Source organism: Enhydra lutris, unplaced genomic scaffold, assembly GCF_002288905.1.
Source record: "Enhydra lutris kenyoni isolate GAN:26980312 unplaced genomic scaffold, ASM228890v2 scaffoldscaffold31, whole genome shotgun sequence".
Taxonomy (NCBI): Eukaryota; Metazoa; Chordata; class Mammalia; order Carnivora; family Mustelidae; genus Enhydra; species Enhydra lutris.
In genome coordinates, this window is record NW_019154115.1 from 21,672,281 (window position 1) to 21,688,866 (window position 16,586).

The following is a 16,586-nucleotide window of genomic DNA, read 5'->3' on the forward strand; positions in this document are numbered from 1 at the left end:
CCAGGCCCACCTGGGTATACCAAGTGCAAGCACCCACCCTTCATTGTCCCAAGGCCTCGGATTTGACTTTCAAATGGAAAGCGTATCTCCAGATAAGGTGGGCTTTGTGCCACTAAAGCCTGCTTTGTTCAGGCTCCAGTGCTGGTGTGAGGAGGAGGCTGAGGGCTCTGTGGGTGACGTGGCTCCTGGAGCTGGGGTGGGGGGGTGGAGGGGTAGGAGGCAAAATGCTTCATGCACCTGGGCGCACGGCCGGTCCTGCCTCCAGCTCCCCTCCCTGAGCGCCTGCTGCTGCGGGCAGGTGCACCCCGTCTCCTGTCCTCATGCTGGGGTGAGAAACAAGGCACAGACAGGTCATGCAGCTCAGTTAGAGTCCCTTGGGCCTCCCAGGGACGGCTCAGTCATGCGTGAGCCAGGTCTTTGGGCTCCCTGCCCAAGTTGTCTTCCCACCTGTTGATTCTCTGCTCCAGTTTATCCCCCTGGAACGCCAGCCGTGGCCAGTGATTGTGGAAGTGAATTCACTCCCACTCAGGGAGGAAGAGTGGGGCCTCTGTGGGGAAAGTGAGAGGAAAAAGATTTCCTCTAATAATGTCAGCTCAGCCCCGTGACCCCTCCCCTGTCCCCAGGGTTCCGGAATGCACCTGAGGCCCTTCCTTCAAGACCCAAACAAATGAATCCGTAATGGTGAAGGTCACACGGTTGAGGTGGCCCCACTTTACTCCCTCCTCACACAGATGCAAACCGGCATGGCATCCTGGGGCCAAGAGATGAGAGACCCTTTTATAGGTGTGTGTCCACCTTAACGGTGCTTCCGGCTTCCCAGTGCTCTGGGGGACACTGTGGGGACATGTGCTTGGGAGAGGTGTTCTCAGCATGAAAATGATGTTTTCCTTCTCACTTTTCATCTGGAGGCTTGGTGTTCCCTCCCTGGGCAAAGTGAGTCCATTTCCGCACTAACCAGCTGCTGTAGGGGCTTTCGGGGGCAGGAAGGGGGGACCAGAGCTCAGGGACAGGTGCAGCCAGGATTCCCCCTTCCCACCATCCCATGCTTGCCAGTTCCACGCTGTAGACTCTGGTGGGCCCTCTTGGGTTCTGGGCAGACCCCAGGGAAGGAGCTCAGGCCAGCTGGAGCCTCAGAGGTGGTCTGGCTGCCGAGGCTCAGGGAAGGTGGGGGTTCACTCTTGATGCCCTCCTGAGCTCTGGCTGCACGGTCTTGGGGGCTGAGTTGGAAGGACCTATTATTCCCATTTTTCAGAGGTTGTTAAATAATGCATTTTGCTTCAGCCCTTGAAAAAAGCCCGTGCTTACTTCTAATGCTAGAATAATGACCTGTGTCACATGTCAGCCAGTGGGGCTCTTAATCCATGGCTGCATTCAAATATTGTGAAATATATTGCTTATGACCTTGGGCTAGCAGGAAAAATACCACTCCGGCGAGGAGGAAGGAGGGTCGGTTTTGCTATCTAGCTGGTGGTCTGCAGCCGGCCCGAGACATGAGCACATCCTATCAGCTCAGGCACCACTGGACACCCACTGCGTACCCAGCGCTTACACACTGGCTCCTGTTCATGCCCAAAACAGACCAGGCAGGTAGTCACTCGGGATTATAAAAGCGCCCATGTGAGGCCATATTGGGGAAATTCAGCAGAGTGTAAAATGCCCATAAGGGCCTAGAATAGACCATGAGCTCAATAAATGGGACTTCAAATCAACGTCATCCCCATTTTACAGAGGAGGAAAGGGAGGCCGAAAAGGACTCTGGGACTCAAAACCAGGTCGACCAGACTCCAGAGCCCAGACTCCCCTGTCTCTGGTGGGAATGGTTGTGTGTGTTGTGCACCCTTTCCTGTCTGGGCCTCTGTCCTCCTTCGACCTTCAGCATCCTCTTGTCAGCTGAGGGTTGGGCACATGCCCCCCACCCCACCCCAGTCCATATGAACCTCTTTCTTCTGCCAGTTCACAGTTCCCCTGGCTCCTTGCCACCCCTGACCATTTCCTTAGCACCTGTGCACTATGTTCTTTGGGTAATAATTACATGGACTAGTCCACCCACCAGTTTGATCAGTTAACAATCCCCCCCAGGCCCGATGTGTGAAGCTCAGAGTTAATGATTGCTGAGAAAATCAGCTCATGAATTTGAATCATCTGAGGAGGAAGTCAGGGAGGGAGGTGGCTTTGAACTATTGGGCCTGGAGGGGGGCTGCACCCAGGGTCTGGGCCTGCTCCTCGTGCCCCTCAGTGCTCTTGTACCTTCCTGTTCTCCAGCTCTTATCTCGCACCACCAGCATGCCGGCCCACTTTCTCACCCCGGCCTTTCCTGTGCGGTCCCCCTCCCTGGGGGCACCCTTCTCTCCTCTGCCAAAGCCAGCCCTTCCCCTCTCAAGCTTTACTTCCTCTGGGAGCCTTCTCTGACGACCCAACATCCTTGCTCTGGGCCCCTTCTCTGAACTCCCCTGCACAGCTGGGCAGGTTTCCTTCTGAGCTCTCCCTAGCATGTCAGGCACTGTGCGTGGTTCCTGGGACTCAACCGTGAGCATGGCAGGACCCTGCCGTCCAGGAGGGGGACACACACGCTGCTCTGGAAACTCCCGTGCAGGCCGAGGTATGACAAGGGGCTCCAGAGGACTCCCGGAGCCAGATGGGAGGTGAGGGGCTTGGGTGGACGGACACTGAAGGGGGAGATAGAATTTTCCAGGCAGACAAAGTCTGAGAGTAGGGCGTCTGGAAGCAGAGAGAGCCATGTGTAGAGGTGTGATTAGGAGGACAGATGATGATTCCCGTGTGGCTATGTGGCCTTTGAGGCACCTGTGAAACACCAAGCGAGTGTGTCTGGGAGGCTGGGGGCCTCTCAGAGAAGTCTGTCTCCTTCCTTCCTAGTGATCCCTCACAGTTGATTATGGTGTCTGTCTCCTCAGAAAGAAGGGATCTCTTTGAGGGCCGCCATGATTTCTGACCATCGAACTCAGCAAGGCCCGAGTCATGGGCACCTGCTCCCTGAGGGGATGTGGAACCGAATCTAAAATTTGCCTCCTTTGGGGCCCATCCCTGGACCCTCTCTCATTCGGCCTCTCTTCCCTCTGAGCACACGCTTTCCACCTTTTCCTCCCAGCCCTGGTCCCCAGCTCCTCGTTCTTTCTCTCACTGTTGGCTCCGAGTGTCTTGTGTCCTGAGTGGACCTAAGCCGTGTGGAAGTGGACAGTCCCAGAAGCTCAGGGCAGTGGTCCCAGGACTGGGCCTTGCGTGAGATTCAGCATTGGAGCTTGATAACCAGCCAGGTCTCTGGGGGGCCCCCACCCTGAGGATTCCGACTGCGAGAGCCTGAGGTGGGTTCACCTAGTCTGGTCTGCGTTTCCAGCCTTCACCTCTGGGTCTTTGGATGCACAGTTGAGTTTGGGACTTGATATGAGAAGAGGTTTTCCAGGCCCCTGTCTCGACCTGTAACTTCACCTTCCTCCCCAGGGTAGGTGCCCCAGAACCCACCTGGATATTTTCCAGGTGGGGAGCTCAGTGCCCATGGAGCGGGCCTTCCTCCCTGGGTGTCAGTGCCTCTGTGGTGTGAGCAGAAACCCCCCTCCCAGAAGAACCCTTTGAGGGATCTTGGTTCTGACCTTATGGGCTGCATGATCTCCTCCAGGGTTCCAGACCTGCCTCCCCAGGAGATGGGAAGGTGCTGGGTGCCTCGTCCTCCCCAAGTCCCCCTCCTTTCCTTCCTCCTTTGCTCTGGGCTTTCTTGTAGGCTGACAGCCTTATCTCAGACTTTCAGTTTCTGATCAGATTAGAGGCTTGGGAAGCGGGTGAAGATGGGATCTTGAGTTCTCCAGCAGCCTGACTTTTGACCCTAACGGTCAGGACCCACATTCACCTTCCATCGACCTGGCAGGAACTCACACTTTCCCAGCCTTGGGGGATGAACCCCCCTGTACACCTGCCCCGGAGGCCAGCGAATTGCGAGGTGTGGACACCCCAGTCTTCACCCTGCAGAGCTCAGTGCCAGACCAGCTCTGGGTGGGCTCTGTTCTCCCCTTGGACTAGAATGTCAGCGGTCTCAACTCTGGCTATGCTGTAGGTCACTGGGCTTCACCGGCTCTCCCTGACCTTTGGAGAGCTTACCTTAATTGAGCTGTGGTGGGCCCCACCAAGTACTATGTTTGAGAGCTTTCTAGGTAGTTCTAAGGTGCATCCCAAGTTGAGGACCACTAGGCTGCATTCCCAGAACCCATCAGGCCAGCTCTTGCATGGAGATAGTTATATGGGAGTAAAAGAGCCGGGCCCTCTTATTCTGTATATCCCAAATATTGAAATATTATTTTACATTATCTGTATTTTATACATTTTGTGAAAGCGTATTTAAAAATTTAAGTCAGGGGGTGCCTGGGTGGCTCAGTCAGTTGAGTGTGTGACTCTTGGTTTCAGCTCAGGTCATGATTTCAGGGTTGTTGAGATTGACCCCTATGTAGGGCTCTTGCTGGGTGGGAAGCCTGCTTAAGATTCTCGCCCTCTGCCCCTCTCCACCCCCCGTCAAATAAATAAATAAATATTTTTTAAAAATTTAAGTCCATAAAACCAAATATTTAATAATCAAAAATACATCAATGTAAAATAGGTAAAAATAGACATTACAGCTCTAGTCTAAACTCACAGATAGACAAAAATGATGCAATAAAACCGCTAAAATCTACACAAAGTACGTTGGTGGTACCATTGTATCTCAAGCATGTTTTTTTCCTATCAGACTTTTGAAAAAAAGCTTTTGCTGGCTCTCCCCTAGCCGGAGAATGGTGAGAAGAGAGATTTGTCAGATATCGTCGAATATTTTCCACTGACACGGCCTTTTGGTTTTTTTTCAGGGACTGCTGTCTTTTATTTGAAAGGAGCCATTGCTCTCCTTCCTGAAGCATTTCCGGTTTGTCCTCAAGTTCTTTGGTTTTATCTTGTTCAGATGGAGAGTCTGATGCAGCATTTCCTGTATCAGTTTTGGAACTGTTGTGTTGATATTCCACGTGTTAGGAAAGTCGGCGAATAGAGTAATGATCATTCTAGCAACAGAATTTTGCTTTGTCTGCCACCATGCACTGTCTGAGGAGGAGTTGAGATGTAGTTCACATTTCAAAGGTTTTGGATTTGTTTTGTTTTGTCTTGGGTTTTTTTTTTTTTTTTTTTTAATGTGATTATCTCCTTTTTAAAACATATACAAAAATTGAGACATTTGCAGAAATTCCATGCCTGACCTCAACAGTGACCATCTTGTGGCCAATCTTCCTTCCACCCTGACCCACCACCCCTGCTCCCAGCTGGATTCTGTCGAAGCTGATCTAAGACATCATATCATTTCATCTGTAATTCCTTCACAGTTCTTCTCAGTGAATAGGGCTCTTTAAAAAACACAGCTGTGGTTCTATGATTGCACCTTAAGAATTGATCATTTCTCAGTCATAAAATATCCGGCGTTCAGATTTCTTCAGTTGTCTTGTGCTTTTTTTTTTTTTTTTTTTTTTTTTACAGTTGGTATGAGATTTCAGACCTTAAAAATTCGCAAATAAACATTTTGGACCAAGGGAAAATACACCATTTTGGCACCGAGGTGTAAGGTTTATGAATAAAGCCTGGCAACCACTGGGCAGAAGGTTCTAGACAAATGGGCCAGACCCTGCTTTTGGGGTTCAGCGTGTAGTGGGCAATGGAAGTCATTTAGTTGTTCAGCAAATTATGCATTCAAGGGGCACCTGGGTGGCTCAGTGGGTTAAAGCCTCTGCCTTTGGCTGGGGCCATGATCCCAGGGTCCTGGGATCGAGCCCCACATCGGGCTCTCTGCTCAGCGGAGTCTGCTTCTCCCTCTCTCTCTGCCTGCCTCTCTGCCTACTTGCGATCTCTATCAAATAAATAAATAAAATCTTAAAAAAAAATTATGCATTCAAGCAACAGCGATACCGCGCCCGGTCCCAGCCTGGGCACAGTGGACACAGCAGTGAACCAGGCAGACTTGGCCAGTCTTGCCAGTGGGGAGCCAGGGCATTTCACTGTGAAATTTGCAAATAGGACAATAGAGACTCTTGCAAATGATGCTTGAGTTTAGTTTTGAAGAATGGGTAGAATTTCAGGGCACCTGGGTGCCTTAGTCAGTTAAACTTCTGTGTTAAGCTCCGGGACATGATCCTAGGGTCCTGGGATTGAGCCCCATGTCAGGCTTCCTACTCAGTGGAGGACCTGCTTCTCCCTCTCCACCCTACTTATGCACTCTCTTTCCTCTCTCTCTCTCAAATAGTGTCTTTGAAAAAAGAAAAAAGAATGCATAGAATTTTGTTAAGAAGAGAAAGTGGAAGGAGAGATGTCCCTCTCCTAGTAAGCAGCAAGTGCAAAAACATGGAGCATTCAAGGACAGAGAAGAGTGATGGGGTGTGATGGGGTGTGGGGCATGTGGCAAGACTGGTGGCAGGTGATGTTGAGGCTGGGTGGGCTGTGGAGGTCTTGAGGATATGCTAAAGAGCGGGGTCTTCTAGGGCCTCCAGAGGAGACCCTATGACTTTGTCATAGGAACGTAAAATTTGGACCATGAGTCGGGAGAGCAGAGCCTTGTCAAAACTATGAAGAGTTATTGGATTTGCAAGCCCTTCCTGGAGCCCTCCACTAGACCGGGAGCCTCGCATGCGGGGGGCAGGCTGATGTCTCTCTTCAACCCATGGCTTTCCAGGGCTGGCCTGGAGCAGGGCATTCACAAGGTGCTCACTATGTGACCACTGACTGATGACCTCCTGGAGCTCCCAGTGCAGGGCGCTCTTGTCCAGCTCCACCTTCACCATGGTCATGGCAGAGGGAGCCCCCTTAAGCTGCAGCTGGGGGAAGTAGGGTGGCTTTTCCAAAATGGGCGAGCTGTTTGGCTTTATGCAACTGTGTACCACTTACCCTGAATGGGGGACTTGAAGGCCAGGGTTGCCCCTGGGCCAGCAGTCAGGATGGGGCACAGGGAGGAAGGCTCAGATTCGAGATTCTTAGGTGGTGGGTATAATAGGAAAGGCTGGTCAACCTGCAGATTGGCTCACAAAGCTAATTTCTCCAAGACTCGCCAAGGGTTCCCTTATTACCTTTTAACAGCACTTTTGCTTTGGTGAAAAAAAACAAATGACACATGCTCATTGTGGGCAAACTCCAGTGTCATAGAAGAGGAGGAAGGGAGTAGAGCACATCTCTAGGGCTGACCACTGCCGCCTAGAGGGAGCCACCTTGAGCACTTTGGGGAACATCCTTCCAAACACTTTTCCGTACATAAACACAAGCAGTTAAATGTAACACAGTTTTATGTGGCCTGTGTTACAAGATTTATGCGGCCCCATAACCTGCTTTTTTCATTTAACAACATGTCATGACACTGTTTCCTGTCAGTAACCACAGATCTGTAACATTTTTAATAGCCGCGCCATGCAATTTTGCATGGCTTGACCGTAACTTACCGGGCCAGTTCGCTAATGCCAGAAATTTGGATTGTTTCCAGCTTTTCACAATGTGCTAAAGAGTATCATTCAGCTTTTTCAGATGTGCAATAATCACCGAGCAGTAAATATCTAGAATAGCCAGGATCCCTGGAACAAAGGAAGGGCTTGGTTCATTCCCAGGTCCTAAAGCCAAGCTGGGAGGTCACCATGGCAACCTCTCCCCGCCGTGGAGCGCCCATTAGCTACACCTCCAGCCAGGGAGGTGGGTCAGAGCCTGAAAGGTAACAGTCTAGTTTCAAGCAAAACTCTAAACCCAGGGCAGAAGGAGCATGAGGGTGTGTTAATGCAGTACTGGGACAGGCTAGGGTACGGTAGTATTAATAGTCACTTTTTATTGAGTGCTTGTTATCTGGTAGTTACTATGGTTTTTTCATCCTCGCAAGAGTCATTGATAACTTTCATTATTCTCATTTAACTGATAAGAAAATGCAAGTTGAAGAGATTAGGCAATCGGTCCAAGGGCACCCAGGAAATGATGGAGCCAGGATTTGAAATTTTCTGGCATCCACCGCTCAGAATTCTCCTTACCGTCCCTTGGGCTGCCAGCCTCTCCCCCCATCAGCATCCCTGAGCCCTCTGGTCCTGACTCCCACCCTCTAGTGCATTCATTCCCACTGTCTTCAGATGGTGCACCCCAAGCCTTCACGGGGGCTCTTCTCCAGACCCCGTGCTGGGCACTAGCCGCTCCTTCCCCTCCACCACCCCACGCTGAACTGTGGACAGCTCCCCAAATGTGTACTCTGCCCACCTCCGCACATTGGCTCCTGCTGTACCCTCAGTTTAGAGCGGTCTCTGTCCTCCATGGCTGCTGCACTCCTGCTTATTCTTCAACACTTAGCTCAAGCTTTATGTCTTCAAGAAGTCTTTCCTGACTCCCTGGTGTGATGCCCCTCCTCTCTGTTCCCCCCAGAAACAGCTGATGGTTCCAACCATCAGATGTGTTTTGTGTCACATGTCAGTGTTGATCTCCTGCACTAGAATGTGAGCTCTTAAGGGATGAAGGGGTCCTCCCCTGTGTCCTGTGTGGTGTCAGACACATAGTGGGTGTTCAGGAAGTGGGTGCTGAATGAATGAGTAAATGACCAAGCATAGTCCTGTCCACTTTCCATTGCTGCTCCTTGCCCCCCCAGGCAGCTCTCCCCAGGGGGAGCAGAGGGATGACTTTGACCCAGGCATGTTGGATGAGCACCCTGTCTACCAGCAGCTGCTCCCAGCTTCCCTGCCTCTCACCTGGCTGCTTCCCCAATGTTGCCCCTCAACACCGGCCCCCAGCCTCCACCCTCCTCCAGACTGGCTCACCCCTTTCTCTCACAGTTCCTAACCTTGCCCTACCAGGGAAACCGAGATACTGGGCAAATCCTCTAGATCATTGTTCCTGCTGCCCCCCAACCCCCAACTCTGTCAATTTTATTCCATCAGAACCATGAACTTGAGTTTTTCTTATCCCTTGGATCTTCTGTCTGCTCTTCTCCCTCTGGAGGACCTTTGAAAGTCACCTCTCTTTGCCTCCTAAGTTGATCTGTACCCTTGCTCGCTCCTTCAAGATATGGTCACATATTTTTTTTTTTTTTTTAATTTGACAGACAGAGATCACAAGCAGGCAGAGAGGCAGGCAGAGAGGAGGAAGCAGGCTCCCTGCTGAGCAGAGAGCCCGATGCGGGGCTCGATCCCAGGACCCTGGGATCATGACCTGAGCCGAAGGCAGAGGCTTTAACCCACTGAGCCACCCAGGCGCCCCTGGTCACATATTTTTAAACTGCAAATCTATGCACATCAGACTCAACCGAAAACTGCTTTGGTCTTACTCCCTTCCTTCATGGGTGTCACTATTTCCCAGCCTGTGGGACATGGCACTCTGAGACTCTGGCTGTCTCTCTCTCTCTGTCATCAGATACCTGACTTCGATCACCAGAGCCCAAAACACAGAGCTCAGGGCCAAGTTTGGCAGGCATTGGCGGGGTTGTGGGGGGGGCCGTCTACTATGAACCTGACTGCGCTTACCCCATTTACCTGGAAAGAAGAAATAGCAAGTTGCAGCTGTATGTGAACTTGACCTTCAGATTTGTCAAGACAAACTGGAGTCCAGGTTTTTCTATGAGGTCCCTTGATTTTTTTATGTCGGGTTACCTTTTCTTAATAGACTTTCTTCTTTTTACAGCTGTGTTAGGTTTTTAGAAAAATGGTGCTGGAAGTAGAGTTCCCAATGCCCCCTTCTGGCCCAGCCCCTTCCCCTATTATTAACAGCTTCCACTGCCATGGTACATTGGATACAAGTGATGACCAACACTGATACGTTATTGACTGATGCGGGTGGTTACATCAGGGTTCCCCAGCGTATGATGTCATGTACCGACCTCTATGATACTGTACTAGCGGTTTATTTTTTTCTCGCCTCTTATTTTTGAAACAGTTTGGAAGCCCAGAGCCTCTGCTTTCCGTACCCATCCATCCCATGACTACCCTCCCATTCATTTTCTCTTCCCTGCCCTGGGTTCAGCTCTTCTCACCTCTCTGGACTCGGGAGCTTCCTGTCCCCGCACAGGGGCAGTGTGCTGTCGTCTCTCTCTTCTCTAGCAGACGGGGATCTCCTTGAGGCACTCCGAGAAGTCCAGAAGCCTGGCAGTCTGCATCCCCCGGTGCCTAGGACAGGCCTTGAGGGCTTTGGGATTCACTGTGTGCTTGGATGCGGGCTGGGTCTGGGGCTCCCAGGGAAACTGATTTGAGTGCAACTGACAACAGGGAGAGAGCAAGCATGTGGCAGGTGACAGAGAGCTGGTCAACCTCACGTTTCAGCGGCTGCCGGGAGAGAAGAGGAGGTATCCCAGCAAGTATAGCTCTGCAAGGGGGAGAGCTGAGGGGACACACAGCTGCGGGTGGCCGGATGCTGGAATCTGTAGCAGGAGTGAGCAAAAGTCTCCAGAGGAAAGGGAGGGAAGCCTGGGGCCCTCGTGAGTGGGATTCATGCCCTTAGGAAAGAGGCCCGAGATGGATCCATTGCCCTTCCTGCTGTGAGGACAGGGCAGTGAGTGTGCAATCTGCGATCAGAACAGGGCCTTCACCACAACCCGACCATGCTGCAACCCCCCCCCCCATTCTTGGACTTCCAGCCTCTGGAACTATGGGTGAGAAATGTTTGCTGTTTTTTTTTTTTTTTTTTTTAATATTTTATTTGTTTGGCAGACAGAGAGAGAGGGAAATCACCCAAGCAGGGGGAGTGGAGGCAGAGGGAGAAGCAGACTCCCTGCTGAGTGAGGAGGCCAGTACGGGGCTCAATCCCGGGATCCTAGGATCATGACCGGAGCTGAAGGCAGATGCTTGAGTGACTAAACCACCCAGGCGTCCCTTAACTTTTTTTTTCTTTTTTTTTTTTTTTAAAGTAGGCTCCAGGGACGCCTGGGTGGCTTATTGGGTTAAAGCCTCTGCCTTCGGCTCAGGTCATGATCTCAGGGTCCTGGGATCGAGACCCGCATCGGGCTCTCTGCTCAGCAGAGGCCTGCTTCCTCCTCTCTCTCTCTGTCTGCCTCTCTGCCTACTTGTGATCTCTGTCAAATAAGTAAATAAAATCTTTTAAAAATAAATAAATAAAGTAGGCTCCACACAGGGCTTGAACTCATGAACCTGAGATCAAGACCTGAGCTGACATCAAGAGTCGGACACTTAACCGGCTGAGCCCCCCAGGTGCCCACCATTTCAACTATTTTGAAGTGCTAAGTTCAGTGACATTACTTATAGTCGCAGTGTTGTACAAACATCATCACTGTCCATTTCCAGAATATTTTCATCATCACCCATTAAACAGCAACTTCCCATTTCCCCATCTCGCCAGCCCCTGGCAACTTCTGTTCTATTTTCTGTCTATAAATTTGCCTATCCCTTACCTCTGATAAGTGGAATCCTACAGTGTTTGTCCTTTTTTGTCTAGCTCATTCACTTAGCATGATGTTTTCCAGATCCATCCATGTGGTCGCCTGTGTCAGAATTCTATTCCTTTTGAAGGCTGAGTAACATCCCATCACATGTACAGACCACATCGTGCTTGGTCATCTGCTGATGGACACTGGGGTCACTTCCGCCTTTCACCTATTGTGAATACTGCTGCTCTGAACATGGGTGTACAGATATATGTTTGGTGTCTGCTTTTAATTCCTTTAGGTATGTCCCCAGAAGTGGAATTTCTGGATCCTACAGTAATTCTCTGGGTAATTTTTTGAGGGACCGCCATACTGTTTTCCAGAGTGTTTGCACCATCTTACATTCCTCCCAGCGATGAGTTAAGGTTCCAGTTTTTCTCCATCCTCATCTACACTAGTTCCTTTTTTTTTTTTTTTTTTTTTTGACAGCCATCCTAATGGTATGAACTGGTATCTCACTGTAGTTTTGACTTATGTTTCCCTAATGACTAGTGCTGCTGAACCACACACTTTTATGTGCTTGTTGGTCCTGTTTTTGTGTTCTTTGGAGAAATGTCTATTTAAGTCCTTTACCCATTTTTTTAATTGGGTTATTGTCGTTGTTGAGTTGTAGGAGTTCTTTATATATTCTGGATATGAATCTCATCGGGTATATGGTTTCCCATCATTTTTCACGCTCTTGATAGTACCCTTTGATGCACAAAAATTTTAATTTTCATATGCATATTTAAGGTAAAGCAGGAGTCTGCAGGCAGCTTGGGGCTGCTCTTAGATTCTGTCCACCCCTATTCCCCAGCTTCCCTAGTAAACATTCAACTCTCTGTGGTGGCGAGGACCATTTAGTGGTCCTCTGGGAGGGGCCTTTTGGCCAGTGATGGGAGGGAAACTCTGCCCTGGTTGCCTCCTGGGCTCTGTGCTGTTTTCGGGTTAACATAAAGGAGATCTAGACAGGAGCCCGGGGGGAAGGAGGGAATCAGAGGTGGGCTGGCCAGGCAGTATGGCCAGAAAGGGGCCACCTGTCTTCTCTCTGGTCCTCCCCACCGTCTCTTCGTGAAACCTGAACTCCCTCTGAACGTTGCTTCTTTGGGTCAAATGTACAACTTCTGTTCTGAAATGCCATTGATGACATTCATGCGTCTGGTGGTAACTTGAATTAGAGACCTCTCAGCAGCTTCCTGATCTCATGTTTCTAGTTTTCTAAAGCAAGCATGGGAAAAATTCCCTACCAAACAGCCTTCTTTGTTTTTGCTACATATGCCTGACTATGAGTTTTTTGTTTTCCAGCCTAATTTCTTTCTTTTTTTTTTTCCAGAAAAGAGGAAGTAGCATAATAGTTGGGCCCATCCAGAGTTTTTCACATTTGGGGCCCACTGCATTCCTTTATTTTGAACAATTGGTTGGCTGTATGGGCATTTTGGGGGAGACACTGTAACCCGAAACTCTCCCCATCCATGCTTGTTTGGGATCCTTCCAGAAGGCACCTGACACACACAAGCAATTGAAAGAGAGAGAAAATGTTATACAGATGGAGACTTGGGCAGAAAGTGTAACCCAGATTGAGATTTATTCCGGGGATGTGGCCTCTGATTGTAAGAGCTGGTTTTGTTATAAAGGAGACCCTAATGATCCCTTTCAAGAGCAGAGTAGGAAGATGGAAGGAGTAGCCATGGCGAACTGACCCAAGCCGATCGCTCACTTCCAGTCTCTGTGTTTCATCAATTCCTATGGTGGTGGTGTTTTATGAGTTCTGAAATCAGGATTCATTTCCAGAGGGTGCCTTCATCTCCTGATTATAATGTGCAGCACTTCTTTCCCTGGTACACGAAACAGTGGTGTGACTTCCAGCTGAGAGTGTCTGGAAGTGCATCAGTGTTTAGAGGTAATTGAGAGCAAGGGGACCCCTAAACCCTCACGGCCAGACAGCATGGGCACAGCACAGTGAGAGTCTCAGGCTGAGTTCCCCTGCCATCCACATATTTTTCAGCAGGTGCCAAAGCAGGAGGATGGCCTGTTCTGTGGGCAGGTGAAGTCCTAGCACTACCCTCTTTAACGCTTTTGCACACCTTTTCTGTAAGCACGTGCAAAGTTGATACAACATTTATCTGGGGACCTGGGGCAGCTGGACTTCTTGGCTTTAGGCTCCTGAATCCTCTCTACAGGGCTTACCTGGGCTTATTCAGGGGGGAGTCACCCTGGGGCATCCATTCACTGTCCCTGCTCATGCAAGAGGATGGGCGCCTGGACGATCCTTCTCATCAGCTCCCATATCTTCTATTCCACTCATTTCGCCAGTTAAACAGCACCCATTGCGCTAATTCGCAAACATTTTGGTGTGGGTCAGAAATAACCCCCGCTGAACCAAAGGTGTGGCCTCTGGAGTATGATTTTCTGCTTCGTCTTTCAAATGCTAATTAACCACCACCCCAGGGGTGTGGGTTAAACCTAACCATTTCATATCACGCTATCTGTGTGAAGTGTTTGAAAGCAAACCACGGCATTATAATAATAGCAAATGAATACTTCCGACTCAGGGTACATTGTGTAACAGCGGCATTAAAAACAGCTTCTCTAGACCTCAGGGACGCCTGGGTGACTCAGTTGGTGAAGGGTCCTTGATTTCTTGATCTCAGCTTTGATCACGATCTCTGGTGGTGATCTCAGGGTTGTGAGATGGAGCCCCACGTCGGGCTCAGTGCTGGACCCGGAGCCTGCTGAAGATTCTCTCTCTCCCTCTCTCTGCTCCTCCCCTGCACCACGTGTCCTCTCTCTCAAAAAAAAAAAAGCACAGACCTCATATAACTCATATGGAAATGAGACTATTTTTCACTTAAACTATGTTAGTAATTCTAGAACGTGGCTATAGTTATGAAGATATTGTTATCGAAGATGCTTGTGAAGATGGTGAATACACTTATTTCTGTGAGATGTCAGTGGAAAAAGCAATATTTTAAAATTAATTTGTTGGGTATAGTAAGGGATTCTAATATGTCTAGCCACATTAATAAGTTAATGTTGCAGAGAGAGAGATTGTGTACTAGTTCATCTGCATCCCAGAAGTTATACATTTTTTTCAGACCTTCTCATTGGGAAAATAGCCCATCAACTTATATTCAGCAACTTTATATGTAGGTATATTTGGGAGGTTACAGGGTTTGCTAGCCAAGTCCTCAGGGCCTGGGATCCAGTGTATCGGATGAAATTTCTAGCAGGGGAGGGATCTCCAGGAATAAGGATGGAATGCTAGCCTGAGACGGGTGAGGTGGTAAGGCAAGTTTCACCTTGTATTAATTTTGTTTGGTCTTAAATCTGAGAAATCTGAGAGGACTAGTTGGAAATTTGATGGTGATTTTGTTGTGATGATTTGGCCTTTTTTTTTTTTTTTTAAGCGTTGTTTAGGGCTACTTCAGGAGAACTTGGCAGGTCTTGGAGAATATGTTGTAGCCCATTTCCCTTTCTTTTAGCTGTTCTAAAACATATATTTAAGCTGTGGGACCCTCATTTAAATGAATCTCACATGGAACACCGATGTACCGTTGAAATCTTAGCCAAGCGTCACATTGTGTCTCTAATGGGAAATGTCTGAAGCCCTTTTGTCTTATTCACTCTTGTTTCTAGGCCTCTGCAGACAGAGACAGCAAACCAAGCTGCTGTTTGAAATACTGGAAATTACACTCTGGTTTTATAGTGTTGGTGAAATTAAGAGCTTGGCGTGTGATGGGAACAAAAAACACCAGTGAGTTCATTGATGTTCAGTTACATCTGCCGTGATTAAGAAGGGATATAACGTATGAATCATAAGCCAGGTTGTTTCATGATTTCGACAGAAAGGTTTACATTTCAGATGCAACCTAACAGTGGGTTTAATGGAAGAGTTCCTGCTTCCTTGGTACAAAGACAGGACACAAGAAATCTCGAGCTTTTGTAAGACCCAAGGTCAAGTCTTACCCAAGTGTTTGTCTCAACCTGATTAACAGACAAGGATGGCCATCCTTTAACCTCTGGGTTATAAACATCATCGTAAACATTCTGCATGGTCCTTCTCTCAGCAGCAAAGGGAAATTAAGACCTAGTGCTCTATGCTAGCTCTTCGTAACCTTTATTCAGAGTCCCTTCTCTACTGAAAAGGAACTTACGAAACCAGAAATCAAATCCTAGTTTTCTAGCAGCCATTCACTGTGTGATCTTGGGCAAACCCCATAGCTTTTCCACGCTTCCATTTTCTTGCCTGTAGAATAGAAATTGAATCTTCCTCTCTGAAAATTAGTACTAATAGCAAGTGTTTGTTGGACCCTTACTTTACGCCAGGCCCTTTAAATGGGTTCTGGCGTTTCATCATCATGACACCCCCATGAAAAAAGTACTACCGTTGTTTCCATTTTACCCTTAGGGTAACCGAGGCACAGGCGTTAACGTTCCTTGCCCAGGGTTGCACGGGTTGCACTGGTCTTTGAATGCAAGTGGCTTGAATCCAGCACCCAGGCCCTGCCCTGCCCTGCCTTGCCTCCTGAGATGGCCACAGTGGGGGTGAATGAGATGGGCCAGGAAGCAAGGTGAGAAGGATGGGGTTGGTGTGGTAGATGAAAGTTTCCCTCCTTCTCAGGGTGACTTGTGCTAGCTAGTTGGGTGTCTCATCTCTTTATACATTTGTTGGGGACAGTGACTGTCTTATTCCTCTTTTTTTTCCTGTGCAGTGAAAGAAGAGAATGGTATGGAGGCTGCCTACTTCCGTCCATTCTATGTGTCACAAAGCGATACAATTTTTTTAAAGCTTTATTTGTTTATTTGAGAGAGAGAGAGAGAGAGAGAGAGTATGAGCAGGGGGAGGAGCAGAGGGAGAGAGAGATTCCTTGAGCAGACTCCCTGCTGAACGTGGAGACTGACATGAAGCTTGATCCTAGGACCCGGAGATCATGACCTGAGCCAAAACCAAGAGCCGGCCACTTAACCAATGGTACCACCCAGGTGCACCAAACCCATACAATTTTTGTATCTGTTTAATTCTCACCGTGTCCTTCAAGCCACAGCAGCCCATGGAGAATCCTCAATTACACACTTAGACTTACCCATACCTGTCACGTGATAAACGTGGTAAACAGTGGCTGAATGAAGAAGTTGGGGACTCCTCTGCTATTGTCATTACCCCTTATGTTTGCAGTTTAGGCTGGTCATTGTATTGGGATGGTATGTGCTG

General features: G+C 49.0%; 1 protein-coding gene across 1 annotated transcript in view; it reads left to right on the forward strand.

Moving 5' to 3' along the window:
• Positions 1–2,490: 2,490 nt before the first annotated feature.
• Positions 2,491–16,586, forward strand: part of LOC111153318 (progestin and adipoQ receptor family member 5) — a 57,228-nt gene continuing 43,132 nt past the window's right edge. The window contains exon 1 of the mRNA XM_022512264.1: positions 2,491–2,599. Coding sequence (XP_022367972.1) covers positions 2,491–2,599 — 109 coding nt within the window. The remainder of the gene's footprint in view (positions 2,600–16,586) is intronic.